Below are 23,552 nucleotides of genomic sequence, written 5' to 3'. Positions count from 1 at the left end.
AAACCAATATTATGTCCCATAAACTCTGTAAAGCTTTCCTCAAGGGCATCTTCTTGCTCAGACCTCCCATTAAGGATCCTCCTCCACAATGGGATCTAAATTTGGTGTTAACTTCATTAATTCTCCCTCCCCTCGAGCCTGCAGCTTCTTGTTCCCTCAAGCTTCTCTCTTGGAAAACTCTGTTTTTGGTGGCTATAACATCTGCCAGAAGGGTGTCGGAACTTCAGGCCTTGTCTGTCCGTCCCCCTTATTTGGTTTTTCATAAAGACAGGGTAGCTCTCAGAACGAATCCTTCCTTTCTACCAAAAGTTTCTTCTGAATCAAATCTGAACCACACTATTGACTTGCCTGTTTTCTTCCCAAATTATTCAAACAGGGCTGAACAGAAACTACATTCCTTGGATGTTCATCGTCAACTGCGGTATTATCTGCAATTCAGAAAGTCAGAACAACTCTTCCTCTCTTATGCTGAAGGAAAGTAAGGACTTCCAGTATCAAAGGTAACTCTTTCCAGATGGTTAGCATCCATCATTACCTTTGTCTACGAGTTGAGACGCAAACAACTTCCTTCAAGACCTAAGGCTTATTCAACCAGGGCACTATCAACCTCAACAGCCTTTCAAGCAAGGTTACCATTAGATGCCATTTGTGCAGCAGCTACATGGGCTTCTCAGCATACTTTTATTACCTATTACAAACTTGATATAGCCTCCAGAAATAGAGCTGACTTTGGTTCCACCATACTCAGGAGTCTGTTCCGTTGAGCCACCCAGGACCAAGGTGCTAGGGACGCTGTCCCATCCAGCAAGAATGAAGGCGAGAATGACAACTTAACATTAAGAAGTTATGTACCTACCATAACGTTCCATGTTAGTTGTCTTCTTCTCGCCTTCTTTCTTGCGTCCCTCCCTCCTGCCCCTAGCCTGGACAGACTTGAAGGTCTCTGAGTCCTTTTCTTTCATGATACATAGTTATTCAGGGTTACCCGTATCATGAGTGTTACCAGCAGGTAGACCGTATTTTTATATAATGGCTTATTTTTTGGTAACAATAAAACTATACTATGTGTTAGCTGTCAACGAGATCTGGGGAGTTAGCGCATGGTATTGCGGGATATAGGGCTGCCTCGAGCCGGTAAAAATAGCTCCCGAGCTATAGTATAGGCCGAGTCGGAGCCGAGGATCGGCTCCGAACCCATCCAGCAAGAAAGAAGGCGAGAAGAAGACAACTAACATGGAACGTTATGGTAGGTACATAACTTCTTATTATATTACTGTACATATATTAATGTGCTCAAGTTGCAGGAAATCCTCCAGTTTGAGCATTTTTGTTAAGATTCCTAGTGTGGTTAAGAGACACTTCAATGTATTCTGAATTAGAATTTGCTAGGCTGGAATGTCTTGGAGATGGACTGTGCTTAAAAACTGGCACTATGGAGGCAGCAAAGGCTTTACTGAATGTAGTGACCCTGGTATGCAAAGTATAGAACATCCTTGGGAAAGCAAAAAGGGTTATCAGCTGTATTCTCTCAACCTGATGATGATGATGATAATACTATCACCTATTTGTTAATCAGGTAGGCCCACTGGAGGTACGGTCTTTTTTCAGGGGTGACCTGAGAGCATGTCTGGATAAGTGTCATGCTGAGAGTCACACAGTAGGCAAATGAGCGTTGAGAAAATCAATCCAGTGTACCATAGGAATAGAACTGCAGCTTGCAACCTTAACATCTGCACCAACTGCCAGACTGCAGTTGCATACTGGATTCCGTTAGAACTGTAGAATAACACTGGCTACATATCCAGTTATCTTTATTTTTGAATATCAAGTACCACTCAAGCCCAGTGTCTTTCCTGCTTCGGGCATGTACATAGTAAGATCCATCTTATCCTTCTGCCTGCCCCTCTTGGTTGAGTGCCTAAAGTCATTTAGCCCATTGTGAGTCACTACAAGGTCGTAGTCATATTTGTGTAGTCTTCCTGTTCCAGTAAAATCTGTCACATCTGTGCCTTCTGGTGGTTTCTCTCAATGGACCTGCACCGAATATCTCAAACCCCTTTGCCACCTTCAACAACTGGGTGTGTCAGACAAGATGGGTGGGACCTAAAACTGAGAGAAATTACAAATTTTTGGTTTATTAAGATGGGTGGGACCCACTGACTGGCTTGGAGAGTTTTTCATGGTCCTATATAGTGTGCCTTGCTGACGAGGACACCTTCAAAAATACGGAGTTTCAGTACATGCAGTGGAACTAATCTGTATTTGTTCTATGTCTTTATGCATTTCTTTTGTGATGATATATATTGTACCTCTACTATAGGTCAAAACAGGTTTATAAATGCAGTAATGTTTTTCCTTTTGCAGCGCACTGTGAAAAGGGAAGAGCTGTTGAAACAAGCTGAATCCGTGATGCAGGATCTAGGCAGTTCAAGAGCAATGTTGGAGATTCAGTATGAAAATGAAGTAAGTATTAAGTTGTTTTTGTAACCTTTGGCTTCTGTAACTTTTGGAGTGAAGAGTTTGAGTTTTACAGTTGATTATAGATAGAGTAACCATGGTGAGCTATGGAAATACATATTAAGTTTGTCATGCATACAAGCATTAAGCAACCTTTTATTAATGAGAAATAGAGAAGTAATTTGTATAGAAGTGCATCCCTTTTCTTCATGCAGTACAATGAATCCGGGCACCACCCAGACTTTCACCCTCTTCATATGTCCCACAGTAGAATAATAGGGTTCCTGTCAGAAAAACGAAGATGCATTATGTCAAATGTGTCTTCGTCGAACTGTAAATGTCGAAAACTCAAAATGATGAAGCTGCTTTTAAGCAAATTCTTTCCCTGGGAAAGAAGTCGCTTGGCCGCTTCCGTCACTTTTCCATTTTTGACACTGTCGTGCAATCTCGGTGTTGGTATATTTAAGTAGGGGGGTGTGGGGGTGAAGCCCTCCACTTAAAATAGTGTTTAGTGTGTTTTTTTTGGGGGGGGGGCAGTGAATTTTTTCTCTGGAGAAAAAATTCACTGTTCTGGCTGTTCACTCTTTTTTTTTTTTCATTCTTTTGTGGTCGATATAACAGCGTTCGATCTTTTGATCGTTCGCTGTTATAACATAGACCCGAATAATAAACCATGTAAGTGAATAAAGCATTTATTCATTATTTGATCTGAAGTAGTTAACTTCATTTGATCTGCATCCTGTGGGCATGCAGATCTGCATTGGATCCAAGCCGGCAACTTTTTTCTAGTATCTACTCCAAGCTCCGACCTCCTCCCCCTACCCATAGTACACCACCATCTCCTATCTTCCCTCAGATCTCGTTTGCCGTGCCATAGTAAGCATCGTTATCTCCTTTGCTCTGAGCTTCAGGGATAAGAAAGTAAGTAATTCTGTTTTTTGCGTGCAAGTGGAAGTCCGTTTTCCCTCCGTCCCCCCTTTAGTGTACGCTGTTCGCTGGTATAGCTTCAAAAAAAAAAGTTTCTATTGCTGAAAGTAGCTTAGTATAGAAAGTAGTCTAGGCCCACTTCCCTTCAGCGTGTGTTAGTGTATTGTGTTTTTTTAGGGAGTGGCGATGGCTGATCAGCCTAAGTCAGTTTTCAAAAATGCACAGAGTGTGGCCATAAGCTCTCACCAGCTGATGGTCACACTCTATGTGTAATATGTTTGGGAGTGCCCCATTTATCAACAGTATTCAATCTGTGCAGGCTTTAACCTGAGGGCCCTCAGGGATAGGAAGGCCAAGTTAGTTGCCAAGGGTCTTCACCCTGGCTCTCTGCTGGATTCTACCACAGCCTCGGTCTCGGGTACTCCCGCCCAGTCATCCACTCAAACAGGGAGTCAAACCCCCACTTGTTCTGATGTTGGGGGAGACAAATACAAAGATAAAGAAAAAAGAGAGAGAGAAAAAGAAAAGGACAGAGAGAAGCGCAAGGAGGACAAAGAGAGGAAGAGGGATAGGCCCCGCAAGAGGTCTCCGGACAGGGAATCCTTCCCTACTCCACCATCCAAGACTTTCAGGCCAGCTTCTCCCAGGCTCCGCTCACCCTGTTTCTCGCCGGAGCCGTTGGAGTCTTCTGATCTGAGGCCTGCCTCACCCTCACCCTTACTGCGCAGACCAGCCAGATCTGAGTCGGTCGCCTCTTCGCGATCAACTCTGAGCCTATCGGACTTGGATATGGACAGGATGATTTGAAGATTCATTCAGACCCAAATACATATGGGAGTCTTGCCAGGCCCCTCTCCCTCTGGAGAGGGGACCTGCATGCCTTTTTTCCGCCCCATCTCTCTTTCCCCGATCCGTGCAGCTGCTTCAGGGTTCTTGGATCCGAGACTCTCTGGAGCTGGTAGCTCGGTGCCGACGGTTCCACCAACCTAGAACTCCGGCTGTTACCTTGCGTTCCTTGGACTCTCAGAGCCATGGACAGGGAGATTGGACCAGAGGGAATGGATTCATCATCTGCTCCAACCTTTTCGGATCCGAACCTTTGCCTAGGACCTCAGGCTATTCACGCTTCAGCTCTGATCCCCGCTTCGGACCTGGGGAGAGCTTCCTCCTTGCTGGGAGCCAAGGAGGTACGCTCTCCTTCGGCGTTCGAAGTGTTGGAGAGGGTTCTTCTCACAGGGATTGAGACCTCAGCCCTTCTCCTCGGATTCCACCCAGACTCCACTGGATTTGGCGACGACTTCCTTCATCCCGTCTCAGGGACAGCCCGTGCCAGAGGAGCCCCAGGCTATTCCCCTTGAGGAACCCCTCGTGGCTCACGAGTCCTCTTCAGAGAGTCCCACATAAGAGGGCCCCTGTAAGGGCAAGTGCAAGAGGAGTAACTTGGGCTCCCCTGAGTCCCTCACTATGGACACGGATTTAGATGGAGAAGGTTCCCCCGGGTTACCTCCCAAGATGTCTCCTTCGGAGACATCATGGAGATCCTCTGCCAGAGGGGAGGTTGGTCAGCCCCAAAACCTTCTACGGATGAGTCCCATGTTCCTAGAGGCCTTTGGCACGGGCCCATCTACTTCCTGGGTGTCCCCGCCAGTGGACCCCTTGGTGGACCTTATTACCACACGGGCTTGGAAGGAGCCTGACACCATAGAGCCCATCCCCAAACGCCCTGACAAGATTCTTTCTCTTACCACCGACAGACAACCCTGGTCTAAAGGAGCCCCCATTGATGCTATGGTGGTCGCAGCAGCCACCAAGAAGGAATTGGCGCAGAAGAGTTCCTCAGTCCACCCTCCAGACAAGGAGTCCAGGTCGGTGGATAGGTCTGGGAAGCGCGTTTATTCATCAGCGACCTTTTCCATCCGTGCGCTGAACTATTTGGCACATGTGGTACGTCTACAGCGAGACCTTTTCTTGGAATTCGCTGAGTCTCCCCCAGAGTCCTTATCGCAGCAGGAGAAATAACTGTTCTCTGCAGAAATATCGACTCCGAAGTCGGTATCAAACACGTCCATGCGTCTCCTTTCCCACGCCATGGAAGGAGCAGCTAGGGCGGCTGGGACAGGCCTGGCTCAGGTTGTGTTAGTTTGCAGACCCTTTCAAGGCATCTTTTACTAATGCTCCCTATGACGGTTCTTCCCTTTTCGGGACGACAGTACGTGACACTCTTGTCCAGAGCAAAAAAGACAGGAAGACATTGTCTGCCATCGGGATCCGCTTCTCTAACCCTCAGCGGTCCGTTTCTAAGAACCAAAGAGGGCAAAAGATGATGTGGTTCTGGAAATCACAGTTTTCCCGGGAGCTTCAGGACAACTCTTTCCCCAGAGGTAGAGGGGGACAAGATTGATGCCGACCCAGAGGTAGAGGGGATCCCAGGAACTTCGGGTCTAGGGAACCTTTTTTCTGACAGGACCGCTCAGCAGCCCTGAGGGGTTGCCCGACTGTCCTACTCTGGAGGCAGTCGGGGGGGAGGTTATCATTGCACCCAGCAGCATGGGAGTCCATAGCTGCAGATCGGTGGGTGCTACAAATAAAATCCAGAGGCTACACTATCCAATTTGTTGCCCCACCAAGTGCTACAAGATGCCTGCCGGATGTCCCACCCACTCACAGGGAGGCCACAGCTCTAAAGGTTTCAAAGTTGCTACACAAACGAGCCATTAAACCGGTCCCCCTCAACCAGTCCAGATTAAGCGTTTACTCCAGGTTCTTTTTAGTGCCAAAAAAGACGGGGGACCTCAGGCCCATTTTGGCCAGTCAACCGTGAACCTGTCTGTCACCAAACAAAAGTTCTGGATGGTCACCCTACAGTCCATTCTACCTTATCTCCGAGAGTGCAACTGGATGTGCTCGTTAGACCTCCAGGATGCTTACTCCATGGGATTTCTTCACTTCCGGCTGGGAGCCAGTCACTTCCAGTTCAGAGCTCCACCCTTTGGTCTCACTACAGCCACCAGGGAGTTCACCAAGGTAATGGCTGTAGTAGCAGCTCACCTGAGGCTTCAGGGAATTCAGGTATTTCCTTACCTGGACGACTGGCTCTTCCCCGAGTCCACCAAGCATCTTCTGTGTCTGGCCCGAGACTACTTTCTCCTCTTGGCAGATCGGCTGAGGATTACAGTCAATGTCCACAAATCCCTTTTGCAACCAGTACAAGTTCTAGACTTCATTGGGACATGGCTAGACACTTTGCAGCTAAAGGGTTTTTTTTAATACCAGACAGGATCTCACACCTCAGGTACCACATCGCTCTAATCGTGAACCTCAAATTTACAAAGGCGAGCGATGTGCTTAGGGCCCTGGGCTCCATGGCTGCCTCGATTTCTATTCTCCCTTGCACACATCTCCATATGCGGGTCCTTCAATGGACTCTAGCTGTCCAATGGTCTTGGCTAGACCTGACCATGCATTTTCCGATAAGGATCAGTCACACCTGCAGGACGTTTCTCCTTTGGTGGCTCTTTTCACCGGAGGTGGCAGCGGGACGCCCTTTTGTGTCATCTTCAGCCCAAGCCACAGTGACCACGGACGCCTCCCAACTCGGGTGGGGGGCACTGTTTGGGAAGGACAGTCCAAGGCACATGGTCCCAGATAGAGACCAAGTTGCACATAAATGTTCTAGAGATAAAGGCAGTGCTTTTAGCGTTGGAAGCCTTTCACAATCTCCTTCCTCTGGGTACGATTGCAATTCAGTCAGACAACATGTCTGTTGTCTGGTATATCAACAAGCAGGGGGGAACCAGATCTTACCCTCTGTGTCATGAGGCTATGAGAGTGTGGGAGTGGGTGATTTCCACCTGTCGGTTTCTGATTGCAATATTCATCCCGGGATGCTCCAACATTTTAGCGGACAGATTGAGTTGGCCTATTCTGATGCCGTACGAGTGGTCTCTGAAACAGTCAGTAGCAGAGGAGATATTCTTTGCATGGGGACAGCCTTCCTGCGATCTCTTCGCATCTCCTTCCAACACGAAGTGCAGCAAGTTCTTTGCTCCGATTCCCTCACCAGGGGATGCCCCCAGAGACGCTCTAGTCCATGCTTGGCCCTCCGGGTTACTGTATGCTTACCCACCATTACCACTCATTCCGAAGTTTCTTCAGAAAGCCTATCGACTGGGGTGCATAGTGATCCTCATTGTCCCCTTCTGGCCTCGTCAAGTTTGGTTCCCCTTCCTTTTGTCTCATCTTCTAGCACCTCCATGGATTCTGGATCCCTGCCCGGATCTAATCTCTCATCCTAAAGCTGACAGCTTGGCTGCTCCAGTTCCCTTGATTGCCAGGACTCACGGTCTTTCATCCCCTGTAAAAATCCATACTAGTGGCTTCTCTTAAAGATTCCACTAGGAAGGTCTATTGCAATAAATGGAGACGTTTCTCTGTCTGGGCCTCTCAGAGAAACCTGGATCCTTTTACAGCCCCTGTTCCAGCCGTGTTGGAATTCTTTACTAGTATTTTTCAGCAAGGAGCTAGCTCCTCCATGGTGAAAGTACAGCTGGCAGCCATTTCTAATTTTCATGCAGGTGAAAATAAGATTGCACTCGCCTCCTCTAGGCTTTGTAAAGCCTTTTTAAAAGGCACCTTTCTTCTGCATCCTCCCATCAAAGATTTGGTTCCTCCTTGGGATCTCACTTTGGTTCTCCAGTCATTAGTATCTCCCCCTTTTGAACCTGCTGCATCAGTGGATCTAAAGTTTTTGTCTTGGAAGACAGTCTTCCTAGTGGCTATTACGTCAGCTAGGAGGGTCTCTGAGCTGCAGGTTTTGTCTGCCTTGCCTCCTTATTTGGTCTTCCATAAAGACAGGGTCTCTCTCTGTACGAATCCTTTGTTTTTACCCAAAGTGTCATCTCAATCAAATATAAACCAAACAATGAATCTACCTGTTTTCTTTCCAAATTTTCAGAACAAAGGGGAATACAAACTTCATTTGTTAGATGTTCATAGACAACTTTGTTTCTACCTTCATAGAACACAATCCTTCTGCAAGTCCGACCAGTTATTTTTCTCATTTTCCAAACCTCGTTTGGGCAAGGCCATTTCCAAGGTTTCTTTAGCCAGATGGATCACTCACTGCATCCTACACATTTACAAAACCAAGGGGTTATCTCCTTTTGATTTGATTAAAGCTCATTCTACCAGTTCCATGGCGACTTCCACTGCTTTTTGGTCTAAGGTTCCTTTGGATGACATTTGCGCAGCAGCAACTTGGGCAAATTCTCATACTTTCATCTCCCATTACAAATTAGATCTGTTTTCCAGAGGGAGAGCATCCTTTGGCTCTGCGGTGCTCAGGAATATTATTCCATGAGGGCTTCCCAGGACTCTGCCCCACAGCTTGCAGATGAAATGAAGTTAACTACTTCAGATAAAGAAGTTATGTACTCACCATAACGTTCCATCTGAGTAGTTATATTTCATTTTTCCGCAACCTTCCCACCCTCCGTCCGCCTGACCTTTTCATGTGAATAAACATGTTAGGTTTATTTAGTTGGGTTGCCAATATGTATAGTTGCAGCAAACTCTATCTGAGGGAAGATAGGAGATGGTGGTGTATTATCGGTAGGGGGAGGAGCTTGGAGCAAATGCTAGAAAAAAGCTGCTGGCTCGGATCCGTTACGGATCCGTATACCCACAGGTTGCAGAAAAATGAAGTATAACTACTCAGATGGAACGTTATGGTGAGTACCTAACTTCTTTTTTCCATCTGTCTACTGGTAAAGTTCAACTGGGCAAACAAGACCCTTTACAGTGGTGGTCTGGGTGAAAAAGCTTCATGAGAAATAATAACAGTAGTTACATATACAACATATAGAATACTCTGGTAATGTTTAGCAGCATTATGTACAAAGCTCCAAGAGAACTATTTACAGTTGTTACTTGCACAACATGCAGAATGCTTGGGTAACATAAGCAGCATTACTACAAAGTGATGATGAATAAATGAATGTTAAGTAAATTAAGTATATTTTGTAGCAACTGTGAAGATATGTGAAGGCTGCCAGCCTAGCTAGATAGGGTTTTGTAGATAATTGTCATTTGTAAATATTAATGTAAGCCACATGCTTGTTCTCTTAAATGTAAGAAAATTATGGTAAATGTTGAACTTCAAAAATGTAACCACATTCCAGTCTGCTGGAGGAAAGCTGGTAAGTCAAGCATTGTATAATTGTTTGATCTCAAAACTTGGAGCGGAGATGTCTGAATGAAGGAATTCTTTCTGTTGTTTTGAGGCCAGAGTTAATGGCTAGAATTTACATGTATAATGGCTTTTATTGCTTTGGCTTCCTGACCAGCTGCAAGATCAAAAGGGCTATTACACTCCAAGTGTCTGTTAGCCTGGGAAACAGAGAATAGTAATGTAATCTGAAATGAGTCAGTGGTACTGTGTTATCAATTTAAGGACAGAGAGAGAGAATCTGAGCATTTTGCATTTGTTTTCGGAATTGACAGCATCACCAGCACTTTCTTACTCTATATGTAAGTTTATCTTAGAAACTGTGTTTGCTCTTGGGTATAGATAGTAAATAGGAAGTCTAGTCTAGCTGTTTTCTGTATTGATGTCAGAACTTTTCTACTGTATTATTTTAAACATTTCTCTGTGATCTCAGTACTCTTGACTAGAACTGTGTAGAAAGAAGTATTGTCTTGTGTTCTTATTTATTATTAAATATTTTTAAACCTTTCAACTGTGGCTGTTTTGTGTAGAGATAATTTAAGCTCTAGAGTACATTGCATGTATATAGTGATGCTGGCCAAGCCACTGCAATAAGCCTTAAAAAGTTCTGGTCACACTTACTAATTGCATAATAATATTGCGCAGTAATAATTGGACACCCTTTGATAAAGGGCCTTAGTAGTAGCTGATATTAGTGGTTGGTGGCAAGTGGTGCTACCGTATAGTCTGGGCAGAAGGGGGATAGCTGGAAAACCTGTGCCAGCCTTCCCCAGGAGTGTCTGTGTGTTTGCATATAACTCCTATCTCAGTGTGTGTGTGTCAGCTACTTTGGTAGGGACACGAAGCACTGGTTGGACAGAGAGGGTGCTGGAGATTTTAGCTAGACCGCTAGGCTGAGATCTGGACCCTATAGCTGTGCCAGTGGGGAGTCTTATTGGGGATCTGGAGAGAAAGGGAGAAATCAGCCCCAGACTGACTGTTACCTCTGTGTGCTCTTAAGGGAAATTGTACTTTACTGTGTGTGTATTTGTTATCCTTCCCAATGTAGACACCCCTCACATTGAGGCTCCTTGATTGCTGGGCCAGTGCACAGGTGTCACTTATTAATTGTTTGGCAGTGGTGGGATACCCATACCACATATTAATTGGTTAGCACATACTAACTGGCTTGTAGTGGTGTGGGTACTGAATTCCTGTAGCTTGTGTTCAGTGATCACTGAAGGTGTTTTTGTACTCTAAATCAGCCATGCAGTGAATATTCAGAGTTCAGATCACAATTGTTTTATTTCTTTTGTGACCTTAGTCAGTCAGGGAGAGCAGGCAAGCATGTCAGCAGAGGAGTATGGAAAGCTGAGAAGGAGCCAGTTGGCTGAGGTGTGCCAGGCTAAAGGACTGGTAAAACCTGACTAAGGCAGACATGATTGCAGCTTTGGTCACAGCTGCATCAGAAAACAGCAACCAGGATGGCTGTGGAGATGTACAACACTCAGGGAATGGGCAGCTCAACCTTTGTGCAGTGGACTTAAAAATCCATCTGGAGCTTAAAGAGACTTTAGTTGGAGGACAGGGATTTGAAAATGGAAGCTGTGGAAAAGGAGCGGCAGAGGCAGCACGAAAAGGAGATGCTGACTGCTCGCCAGAGTCATGGAGGTAATGGGGAAGGAAGTAACTGGACCCCAGAAGCACAAAAGGTTAGTAAATTTCTTGTGCAGTTTACAGAGGAAGATAATTTTGGTAGTTTCATTCATATGTTTGAGAGGATATGTAAACAATATGATGTTGACCAAAGGCTCTTGGTACACTTCCTGACCCCCTTACTCCATGTTAAAGTTGTAACTGTGCTGTCTAAATTAACTGTTTGTGAATATTTTGATTATACTGCTGTTAAGAATCGCTTGTTAGAATTTTTTAAGCTAACACCTGAAACTTGTAGGAAAAAGTTTCGTGAGCATATGCGCAAGACAGATGAAAGTGTGTGTGAATATGTTGCTGAACTGAGCACTTATTTTCATAGGTGGGTGAGTGGATGTTAGGTCACCACTTTTGAAGGGCTGGCAGACCTTTTGGTGAGGAAACAAGCCCTTAGCACTTTGCCTGAGGACATAAGGATTTGGTTAGCTGATGGACAATGTGCTACATCAGAGGAGTTGGGGAAGCAGGGAGACCTATACCTAGCACGCAGGGCATCCCTGCACAGGAAAGGGACCCCCAGTGCTTCCCATGGTTCTAAAGGAACCCATGGTGGGTAGCCCAGACTGCCCCAACAGAATTTACCAGACGTAGGTGAAGCAACTTGTCCAGGTACACATCAAGGACCTAGGGTTAAATGTTTTGAATACAACCACTGAGGCCATGTGGCATATAGATGTCCACGGATGCAAGGTAGGGAACAAAAGGTGAGAGAGCCAGTAAGTGGGAAAGACAAAATGTCAGTAGTTGGTTGTCTTGAGATAACAGGGGTACCGAACTACCATCCTGCAGATATCCTAATAGAGAAGGATTTTGATGAGGCAGTACTGTGTGTTAATGCTTCGAGACAGGCATGTTGGTCTGGTAGCCTGGTGAGGTGGTTACGTCAGGGAGGGAGCTACCCTGTAGCATTGAGACTGATGGTCAGCCACAGCTGCTTGTGGGTACTGATGTTCCCTTGGACAGAGTGTCTGCAAAGGTAGAGGTGAGTAGTAGTACCCAGGTTGACAGTGAGGCACCACTGTCAGAGGATGCCAGACTTCCTGTGGAAGGGGAGCTGGGAAGGGTTGCAAAGAGAGAGTTGAGACAGGCTCAGCTGTCAGACCCTACAGTGGGGCACCCAATTCTCAAGGGAAGGGGGAATCTGTATACTAGGATAAAGGGATATTGTATAGAGAGTGGACCCCTGAGGGAGGGCTCGAAGGTGAGAGGGTACAGCAGTTGGTAGTACCTAGATCCTACCGTCTGGCACTTCTAGCCATAGCCCATGATATTCCCTTTGCAGGTTATATGGGCATAAAACATACAAAGAGATGTATTATGCAGAACTTCTGTTGGCCTGGAATTTCCAAAGATGTGACCAGGTACTGCAGGACCTATGAGCAGTGCCAAAAGGTAGGCAAGGCAGGAGACAAGGTGAAAACTCATTTGATGCCTTTGCCTGTGATTGAGGAGCCATTTTAGAGAGTAACTATGGATATCGTGGGGCCTCTGAGTACCCCAAGTTTTACAGGGAAAAAGTATATCCTAGTGGTAGTAGATTATGCTACAAGATACCCTGAGGCAGTGGCTTTGTCCTCTATTGAGGCAGAAAAGGTGGCAAATGCTTTGTTAGAGATTTTCAGCAGGGTAGGATGTTCTTCGTTCCCCATTGCTGCAGTCCTAACTATTGGGTATAGTCCGCATCCAGTCGGCCCGAATACCAGAGTATAAGGCTGACGTCGGTCAGGGCGCATTAGACTGACGTCAGTACGTCAGGGTACTAATGCGCATGACCGACGTCATATCCTCAGTCTTTTTTGCCGCATGGTCCGATGCAGAAGCAGTTTTGCGAGTGCAGGTTGGCGTTCTGAAATATTTCCGAAACCGGAGTTTCAGACCGAAACAGAGTTGGCTAAGTACCCCGTTGGGGAACATTTTGGTTATTTCTTGCCTCAGTATTTTACCGGATGTCAGAAAAAGTGAATAACTGTATTTCTTGTGGGAAACAGATACCTCATAGGGATTACCATACCTTGTGTATACCTTGTTTAGGGCCTGAGCACGGCGTTGTTGAGTGCCGCTCTTGTGCTAGGTTTAACAAACGCACTATTAAGAGGAGGTTAGACTGTGCCAGGTTAGTGTTTGGGAAGCGTTGCAATTATAATATGCCGTCGGATGCTCCGACGCCGCTTCGTCAAGAAGCGCAAGGACAAAACAGCGAAGCCTAGGGTTGATGAACCGGCAGTCCCGGACGTCGGTTCTTTAGAAACTCAGTGGAGCCTGAGGTTTTGCCAGGAGTTTCCATGGAGTCCCAGGCAGAAACTTTACTGTTACAGGATGTGCCTTCTCAGGAGGTAGGCCAGGCTGAGGGGCTTCTCAGGTGACTGTTCTTCCCTCTCTTCCCAAGGTAGTTAGAGCCTCTCCTTCTGTTGCCAAAACTTCTTTGAGAGGTAGGCCTAGTTCAGCTTCAGTGGGGGCTTCTCCTAGCATTTCGGGTTCTGTACCTAAGAAACATATGCTTAAAATGGCAGAAGATTTGATTACTATTATTAGAGGTTCTATGCCCCGCCTGATAAGAGGCCTAGGGTGGAACCGGAGTTTGATAGTTTTGAACAGTGTTCAGAGGCTTCAGAGTCTTCTGCGGAAGACTTGCAGGAGTATCCTACTTATTCTGATTCTGATGTGGATGATTCCACTCCTACAGCTTCTCCTCCTGAGGATTTCTCATTTTCAGAGACTCTGCATTCCATGAGGGAGCACTTTAAATGGGAAGGCCAGGATTACTCTGATTCCAGGAAAAGGCTTAGGGAATTCTTGTTTTACCCCAGCATAGGCCCTTAGCTATTCCTCCTGTGTTGAATGTGGTGGAAGATGTTTTGCAGAGGCTTCCCTGAACCCTGACTCTTTGCCTCCTGCTCCTGTTAAGCCTGATAGGTATTATAGGGTGCCCGAAGCTCATAAGTATTTGTTTAAGAGTCCTAGGGCGGACCCAGAAACTATTTCTCAAGGGCCTAAAGGTGTTAAAGCTTCTGTGGTTAAAAATCCTGTTCCCACTGATAAAGAGGCAAGGGCTTTGGATAGGTGGGGAAAGAAAGTGTATACTTCTTCCACTCTAGCCATGAGAGCATTGAATTGTCAGTTTCACATGCTAAAATATCAGAATTATCTCCTTTCACAATTGAAATCTAAGGTGGATGCTTTGGCGGAAGGTATTGAGTGTAAAGAGTTGCTGGATTTGGTTCATGTGTCTGAACAAGTGGGTAAGCATTCTTTGCAATGTGGTTTTGATGCTGTACAGGCCTCCTCGAGGGTGGCTGCTACCAGTTCTGTTCTTCGCAGGCATGCCTGGTTGAAGGATCAGAATTTAGCTGAGCATGTTAAGACAAGGATTTTGGATGCTCCTTTACAGTCTGATGTGTTGTTTGGATCGCCTGTGGAAGCAGTTTTAAAGAAAATGGAGGACAAAGCTAAGTCTATGCAAACTGTTAAAGATTTTTTGCAGGTGCAGCCACCGAAGTTTAGTAGAAATTGGCCTGCTAAGGGGTGGACATATCCTGCTTATGATTCCCAGTCTAGGGGTAGGTCTAGACGTGGTAGGGGCAGGGCTCAAGGTTCTTTTAGGCCTAGAACAGGGAGTTCACCTGCTCAGACTTCTGGTGAGGGCAGGGGTCAGTCCTTTCGTAAACAGACCCAATGACCTGTCTTTTCAGCTGCCAGTAGATTCCAGTCTGGCAGCTCCTTTGGGAGGAAGACTGTCTCTTTTCAAAGAAAATTGGGATTTAATTACTCAAGACAAATGGGTGTTGGATATCATTCACCACGGTTACAGATTTTATTTCCATACAATGCCCCTTTCAAAGGCATGCCAGACGTTCCTCCTACACAAAGAAAAGAGGCTCACAAGCAAGTTTCTCAGTTACTCCAGATAGGGGCCATTCAGCCAGTCCCTGTATCAGAAAGGGGCCTAGGATTTTATTCTCGCCTGTTCCTAGTACCAAAGAAGGGGAACACGTGGAGACCAATTTTGGATTTATCTCTCCTCAACACGTTTTTGGACATTCCCAAGTTCAAGATGTTGACGTTACAACAGCTTTTACCTCTGCTGGGCAAAGATCACTGGATGGTAACTTTAGATCTCAAGGAAGCTTACCTTCATGTGCCTATAAGGCTAAGTTGCAGGAAGTATCTGCGGTTTCGAGCTGGAAATTCTCATTATCAGTTCTCTGCATTGCCCTTTGGCTTATCTACTGCCCAGAGTATTCACAAAGGTTCTGGCTCCAGTGATAGCTTACTTCAGGCTTCAAGGAATTCAAATCTATCCTTACTTGGGCGACTGCCTGATTCTGGCTCAAGAAAAGGAAGACCTTCTACAGCATCTGGAGCATGTCATAGCGGTGCTAAGGTGCCTAGGATATTCTGTGAACGAAATAATGTCCAGTCTAGTACCCTCTCACGTCATGTGCTTTCTGGGTGTGAGACTGAATACAGCAGCCCAGATGGCCTTTTAACCCCGGACAAACAAAAGAGTCTATCACTTTACTTCCATCAACTATCTCATCAGTCCGTGCTGACTGCAAGGACAGTCCTTCAAGCATTAGGGTTCATGGCATCTTGTATTCTGGTGCTTCCCAATGCCAAACTGCATATGAGGAAGCTACAATGGTATCTCAAAAATGTATGGACACAGCACTGCCAGGATTTGGACACTGTCATTCAAATAATACCTTGCCTTCAAAAAGAATTTTTGTGGTGGGCTCAGGAATGTCACCTAAACAAGGGACTGTCTGTGACCCGGCCAGAGGCGAGTCAGATCTTAACGACAGATGCCTCGGACATTGCTTGGGGAGCTCATCTAAATGGAAAGTGGATACAAGACAAGTGGCCTGCCAGACTACAGTATCTACATATCAACATGAAGGAGATGTTAGCAGTCCAGTTTGCATTAATGGCTTTCAAGGAGTTACTTCTTCCAGGGCAGGTGTTGATTCTAACAGACAACACAACTGTCATGTGGTACATCAACAAGCAAGGGGGAACACATTCTTATCCTTTATGCAGGCAAGCAATGATTTTATGGGAGACTGCGCTAAGCTTGCAATTAACTCTTCAGGCAAGGTTTCTGCCGGGAGCACAGAACTCCTTAGCAGATGTGTTAAGCAGACAAATCATGGATCCCCACGAGTGGAAACTGGATCTTCATGTATTTCAAAAACTGACAGTGTCATGGGGGACTCCAGACATAGATCTGTTCGCTTCTCCACTAAACCACCAGCTGCCACAGTATTGCACAAAGGGGTTTCATCACACAGCTTGGAAAGTGGATGCTCTGTCTTTCAGTTGGAAAAACCTTCATGTGTATGCCTTTCCTCCTCTGCCTCTTCTTCCAAAGGTACTATTAAAGGTCAGGCAAGACAGGCCAAGGATGATTTTGATAGCTCCAGATTGGCCTCGGCAACACTGGTACCCACTACTACGGAGTCTGGTAAGGAAGCCTCCATGGCCTTTACCTCTGATTCCTCATCTGTTATCTCAGAAGGATGGTCATCTGCTCAATGTCAAGCTTCACTCTCTTCATCTAACAGCCTGGCATCTTCTGTGTTGAAACACAGCAGGTCTCAACTTCCTCAACAAGTTTTAAATGTGATTATGGAAGCTAGAAGACCTAGTACAAGGAAAGTGTACGCAGAAAAATGGAAGAGATTCTTATTTTGGAGTACAGCAAAGAATTTGCAGGTTTCTGAGCCTAATTTGAGTGTGGCTCTTCAATACCTTACTGAGTTATTGGACAAAGGTTTGTCCTTCTCTTCCATTAAGATTCATGCTGCAGCAATTTCAGCTCACTATGATTGTGACCCACCATTGTTTTCGCATCCTTTGTTCAAGCAGTTTCTTAGAGGGCAAAGAATATAAGACCCCCACGTAGAGCTCCTACTCCTGCTTGGGATCTCAATTTTGTGTTGGAAAAACTTACTCTACAACCTTTTGAGCCTGCGGCTACTGCTGAATTGAAATACTTGTCTTGGAAGACTGCTTTTCTGTTGGCTGTTACTTCTGCAAGAAGGGTGTCTGAGTTGCAGGCCCTTATGGCAGTAGAGCCATTTTTGATTTTCCATAAGGATAGGGTATCATTACGTACTAATCCTTCCTTTATGCCTAAGGTGGTTTCTAGTGTGGCTTTAAACCAAACTATTCATTTGCCTACTTTTTATGCAGATCCCCAAAATAAAGGGGAAAAGATTTTGCACACTTTAGATGTACACAGGCAATTGCGTTATTATTTAAGCAGGACTAAGGATTTTAGGTAGTCTCAGCAGTTGTTGGTTTCTTTTGCTTTGAGTTCACAGGACAAGCCTGTGTCAAAACAAACTATTTCTAGGTGGATTGGCTTTTGCATTGCATTTTGTTATTCCCATCATGGCAAGGAGATTCCAGCTGGGATTAGGCCTCATTCCACTAGGGCTACTGCCACTTCTACAGCATTTCTAAGGGGGGTGGCAACTAAGGATATTTTGGAAGCAGCTACTTGGAGTTCAGTGCATACTTTCTCTAAGCATTATCACCTACCTATCTACTCTAAGTCTAGGGCTGGTTTTGCCACAGCTGTTTTGCAAGGCATGTTGTCAGCTCCTGCTTCTTTATGATTTGCCAGCCTCCCTTACCTCTGCTTTGGGATTCTACCCAATAGTTAGGACTGCAGCAATGGGGAACGAAGAACATAGTACAGTTTTGTACCTACCATAAATGTAGATGTTCGAGGATCCCATTGCTGCAGTCCAATTTACCCTCCCTCCTTCCCCTCTGTGTTTAGGGGTGGTTGTGTAGGTGAGGTTACATGCTTATATATATTTTTTGTATATATTCTTGTATATATTGTACATATTTTTGGTGCAGGTATTTTGGGCCTTGTCTTTTTAGGATCTTCTGACATCTGGGGCAAGAAAAGACTGAGGATATGACGTCGGTCATGCGCATTAGTACCCTGACGTACTGACGTCAGTCTAATGCGCCCTGACCGACGTCAGCCTTATACTCTGGTATTCGGGCCGACTGGATGCGGACTATACCCAATAGTTAGGACTGCAGCAATGGGATCCTCGAACATCTACATTTATGGTAGGTACAAAACTGTACTTTTCCCAAAAGGAATACTGACTGATAGAGGTGCCAATTTCATGTCAGACCTGCTGGCTTGTCTGTGGAGGTACTGTGGGTTGAAGCACCTGAAGACCACCCCCCTACCATCTCCAGACTAATGGTCTTGTTGAGAGGTTAAACTCTACAATCAAGTCCATGCTACTGGCATTTGCAGACCTGTTTTAAGAGGGAGTGGGACAAATATTTGCCCCATCTGTTGTTTGCTTACAGAGGGGTTCCCCAGGAATCCACAGTTTTTTTCTCCCCTTTGAGTTGCTGTATGGTGCATAGGGTGAGGGGACCTCTAGATTTAATTTGTGATGAGTGAGAAGGTGAGTGTGAGTCTCACAAGGAGTCCGTTGTGTCATATGTTCTAAACCTCAGGACAAGGCTCAGGGAACTCATGGGTTTGGCCCAGGAGAACCTGGCAGACGCCCAACAGAAAAAGGTATGGTATGACAGGAATGCTCGAGCTAGAGAGTATGCTGTAGGGCAGCAGGTAATGGTTCTCATTCCTGTCAGACACTACAAGCAGCTTGGGAGGGACCGTACAAGGTGCTAAGGAAGGTAAGTGATGTTAACTACATGGTAGAACTGCTAGGCAGGAGCACAGATTGTACCATGTTAACATGATGAAACCTTACCATGATAGGGAGGCTCTTGTGCTGAGTATTTTCAGTGGGTTGCAGGTGGTGTCTGAGGGAGATCTGTTGACTGATCTCCTCAGTGAGGTTCGGACTGACACCTGAGTGGAAGGGGTAGCAGTGTCCCAGCAGCTGTCTCCTACCCAGGTTCAAGAAATCTGAGCAGTATTACAGGGGTTTGGGGACATGTTCACTGGGAAACCAGGGCGTACCCACCTGGTGCAGCACCAGGTGGATACAGGACCCCAAAGTCTGTTAGGCAGACCCATTCTAGGGTGCCTGAGAGAGTTAAACAGACTGAGGGAGGAGATGCAGGAGATGTTGGAACTAGGGGTAATTCAAGAGTCCAACAGTCCTTGGGCCTCCCCAGCGGTGCTGGTGCCAAAGAAGGATGGCAGCACCAGGTTCTGTATGGACTACAGGAAATTAAATAGTCACACACAGTCAGATGCTTACCCCATGCCTAGGACAGATGAGGCCCTAAGAGCAGCTGGGTGTGGCTAAGTATCTTACCACCATTGATCTTACCAAGGGTTACTGGAAGGTGCCCTTGACTCCCAGTGCTAGAGAGAGGTCAGCCTTTGGGACTCCTCTTGGCTTGTATGAGTTCACAGAGATGCTCTTTGGGATGAAAAATGCCCCTGTGACTTTCCAGAGGCTGGTAAATCATATCCTAGCAGGAGGGGTTTGCCCTTGCTTACTTAGATGATATTGCCATCTACAGCCATTCCTGGCAAGAGCACCTTCAGCATGTCAGGGAGGTGCTGGGCAGACTACAGAGGGCATGGTTGACCATTAATCCCAGCAAATGTCAGGTGGGTGTGGCAGAGGTCACCTACCTGGGACATAGGTAGTTACTAAGCTATCTGCCCGAGGGCATTTATAAGCCTAGCCAGAATTGTGTTGGCTTTCGCCACCCCCTTAGATTAATTCCCTGTGCCTCTGTCCAGCAGAGCCATTGAAGTGATCACCGGGGTAAACTTTCTATTTCCCATCCACTCATCAAAGTTTCTCTTGAAGAGTGTTAGCGAGGAGCTCTGCCTAATGTAGATTGGAATCTTGTTCCAGAGCATGGGAAGTCTCTGGGTCAGGAATCTATCCCTCCAGCACGTCCTATTTATTGTTGTGATGAGGTTTAGATCCCTAGAGCATGTGGCTTGAGGGGATATGGTTTTCTTTAGGTGGAGCATGTCCATCAATTCTGGGTTGGACATGGCCTTGTATGTCAGACATAGATCACCTCTGAGTAGGCGGTATGCAACCAAGTACAGCTGGAGTTTGTTCAGTCAAGCTGCATAGGGCATCTGTTTGAGGCCAGTGATCCTCTTGGTGAGGTACTTATGTGGTCTTTCCAGCTGTTGCAGGTGTCTTGTAAGGTACATCCCAAATGGGGCATTGTACTCTATGATGGGTCTGAGTGATGCGTAGAGTGGCACAGTGACCTCTCTTGAACTGGATGTAAACCCTTTTGTGATTAGGTGGGCCACATAGGATTTTCTAACCACTTTGGCAATGTGATTACCAAAGGAGAATTACTATCTGCTTGGTTCCCAGATCCCTTATTACGTCTTCCGTTTTTAGGGGGCTACCACCTATGTGGTAGTTTGTGGGTACTTTGTTTTTTCCAAAGGGGCTGACTATGCACTTTTTGGCATTTAGCTTGAGGCGATAGTTTTGACACCAGGTGTCTGTCTCAGTGAGACCTTTTTGGAGGATGTCTGTGTCAGCCGGAGAGTCAATTATAGCCCCTAGTTTGCAGTTGTCTGCGAACATGGTCAGCCATAGACCTCCTGTGCTTGCCTGTACCTCTGACAAGCATATGCCGAACAGGTGGGGTCCTAGGACTGAGCCATGGGGAACGCCACTTGTAACCGGTTTAGAGTCCGACCTAACTCCCACAACTCTTACCATGTGGGTTCTGTCCGTGAGCCAGTTGGCAGCCCATCTCATGATGTAGGGGTTTATATTCAGGCTGGTGAGCTTGTCTGTAATACCAGAATGGGGAATGGTGCTTGAAGGCCTTTGCGAGGTCTAGGTAGGATGTGTGGGACAACCTTTCCCTCGTCTATAGCCTTGGTAACTGTCTCAAAGAAGTCCACCAGATTTAGGAGGCATGATCTTCCCTTAACAAAGCCAAACTGGGTAGGGTCCAGTATTTGCAGGTTCCCAGTGTCTCCGTTAATGAGATCCATGATGATGCGCTCTATAGCCTTGCAGACCAAGCTAGTCAGGCTTATAGGGCGATAGTTTCCAGGGTCTGTTGTGGCTCCACCTTTGTGGGGCAGAATAACCGTTGCTGTGCGGCACTCTATGAGAACATAGCCTGTGGAGAGGCTGAGTTTGAACAGTGTGTTTAGGTGAGGGGTTAAGTTCATCTTTGAGCTCGTATAGGATGCAGCTTGGGACACCGTCCAGTCCCATTGATGCTGTGTTTTTGGCTTTGGAGAGGGCTGTTTTAACCTGGGTTTCTGTGATTTCAGGGGCACTACATTTTTCTGGTATGGTTATGGGCCCTTTTGGGGGTGGGGGGGTGAAGTTTGCACTGAACCTGTCTGCCAGGATGTTGGATATATCTGTCGGTTCAGTGTATTTTGTTCCATTCTGCACTAACTCCGAGCAGATCTGAGAATTGCCACTTAGATTCTTGACCTAGCTAAAGAATGCCTTGTGGTTGTCTTTGGAGTCCTTGGCAATTTTTTGTTCGAAGCTAGCCTTGGATGATTTTATGAGAGATCGTAGTTTCTTGCTGATACTGATCAGGGATGTCTTACTTTCTTTGGATTTTACTCTTTTCTGTACTAGTTTCCTCCTCCTGTTGTATAGCTTGTTTATGGCAGGGGTCCACTAGACTGGTTTCCTTTTCTTGGAGGAGTGAGTCTTGGTTTTGCTTCGGATAGCACTATCCATGCATTCTTGTAGGTGCCCATAGAGTGCATTAATAAAGGATTTTGCAGCTTGGGCAGCATTATCCTTTAGCATGGGGGCTTTGAAACATTCCACCTTTGTCTTAAGTAACGTCAAGTTTGCTTTTGAAAAGTTTTTCACGGTGGTTTCTTTGACCGGGGGTGGGTGGGCGGAATTTGGATATCCAGAGTGATTAGTTTATGGTCAGATCTAACCAGCGAGGGGTTGACCTCCGGTGTGGAACACCGGTCGCCCATGTTGATGACAACCAGGTCCAATATGTTGTCACCTCTGGTGGGGGTGGGAAGTGGTAAGATCAGGCCAGAACCTGCCAAAGTAGAAGCCATTCAGACCATGGCCTGCACCTATTATCAAAAAGCAGGTGAGGGCATTCTTGGGATCAGCAGGGTACTGCAGAAATTTCGTCCCCAGTTATAGTACCATAGCTGCTCCCCTCACAGACCTGACAAGGAAGAACAGGCCAGATAAGTTAGTGTGGACCACAGCATGTGAGCAGGCATTCCAGAATCTTAAAGAACATTTGGGAGGACCCCCTGTGTTAGCCAGTCCAGATTATAGCAAATAATTTGTTGTTTTGGTGAATGCTTCCAACCATGGGGTGGGGGCTGTACTTAGCCAGATTTTTTCAGAGGGAGAAGAGCACCTAGTGGCTTATCTCAGTCGTAGGCTCCAACCCAGGGAGGAATGTTATGCAGCTGTAGGAAAGGAATGTCTAGCCATAGTGTGGGCACTGCAGAAACTTCAGCCTTATCTGTATGGAAGAAAATTAATTGTGGTGACAGTTCACAATCCCCTAACATGGTTAAACAGAGCCAGCAAAATGACAAGTTGCTAAGATGGAGTCTAGGTTTGCAAGCATATGATATGTCAGTGCAGCACCATAGTGGGATTAGCAATGCCCACGCAGATGGGCACTCCAGACAGGAAATGGGGTAAGGTATAGTCTGATAGACTTCACCCTCTGAAAAACTAGCTTGAGTTCTCGGGGGGGGGGGGGATGTGTGAAGATAGGTGAAGGCTGCCAGCCTAGCTCGATTGAATTTTGTAGATAACTCTGTCATTTGTAAATATTAATGTAAGCCACAGGCTTGTTCTCCTAAATGTGAATAGACTGTATTGGATGTTGAACTGCATAAATGTAACAACAGTGCACTCTGGTGTAAGAAAGCTGATAAGTCAAGCATTGTTAAATTCTTTGAGCTAAAACTCGGAGCTGAGATGTGTAGAGGGAGGCATTCTGGCTATTGTTTTGAGGCCAGAGTTAATGGCTAGAATTTACATGTGTAATTTCTTTTATTGCTCTGGCTTCCTGACCAGCTGCAAGATTAAAAGGGCTATTAACCTCTGAGTTTCTGTTACCCTGGGAACGATGAGAGCATTTAGCGTTTGTCTTGAGAACAACCAACTCACCAGCACTCTGCCTGTGTCTATATATAAGTTTATTTTAGAACTGTGTTTTCTCCTAGATATAGCTAGGAAATAGGAAGATTTGATTAGTTTTTTTTCTGTATTGATGTCAGAACGTTTCTACTGCATTATTTTAAGCATTTCTCTGTGATCTCTGAACT

The 23,552-nt window shown here is 45.9% G+C and overlaps 1 protein-coding gene across 2 annotated transcripts in view; it reads left to right on the top strand.

Moving 5' to 3' along the window:
- TRIP12 (thyroid hormone receptor interactor 12) overlaps nt 1–23,552 on the top strand; it is a 3,849,287-nt gene that overhangs the window by 3,415,948 nt on the left and 409,787 nt on the right. For both annotated transcript variants that reach the window (XM_044071052.1, XM_044071053.1), the window contains one exon: nt 2,365–2,463. In XM_044071052.1, coding sequence (XP_043926987.1) covers nt 2,365–2,463 — 99 coding nt within the window. The remainder of the gene's footprint in view (nt 1–2,364; nt 2,464–23,552) is intronic.

This window comes from Protopterus annectens, chromosome 5.part0, assembly GCF_019279795.1.
Source record: "Protopterus annectens isolate FY-2018-M chromosome 5.part0, PAN1.0, whole genome shotgun sequence".
Lineage (NCBI taxonomy): Eukaryota > Metazoa > Chordata > Ceratodontiformes > Protopteridae > Protopterus > Protopterus annectens.
The sequence above is the reverse complement of the archived record's forward strand: the minus strand, read 5'-3'. Positions and strand labels throughout refer to the sequence as shown.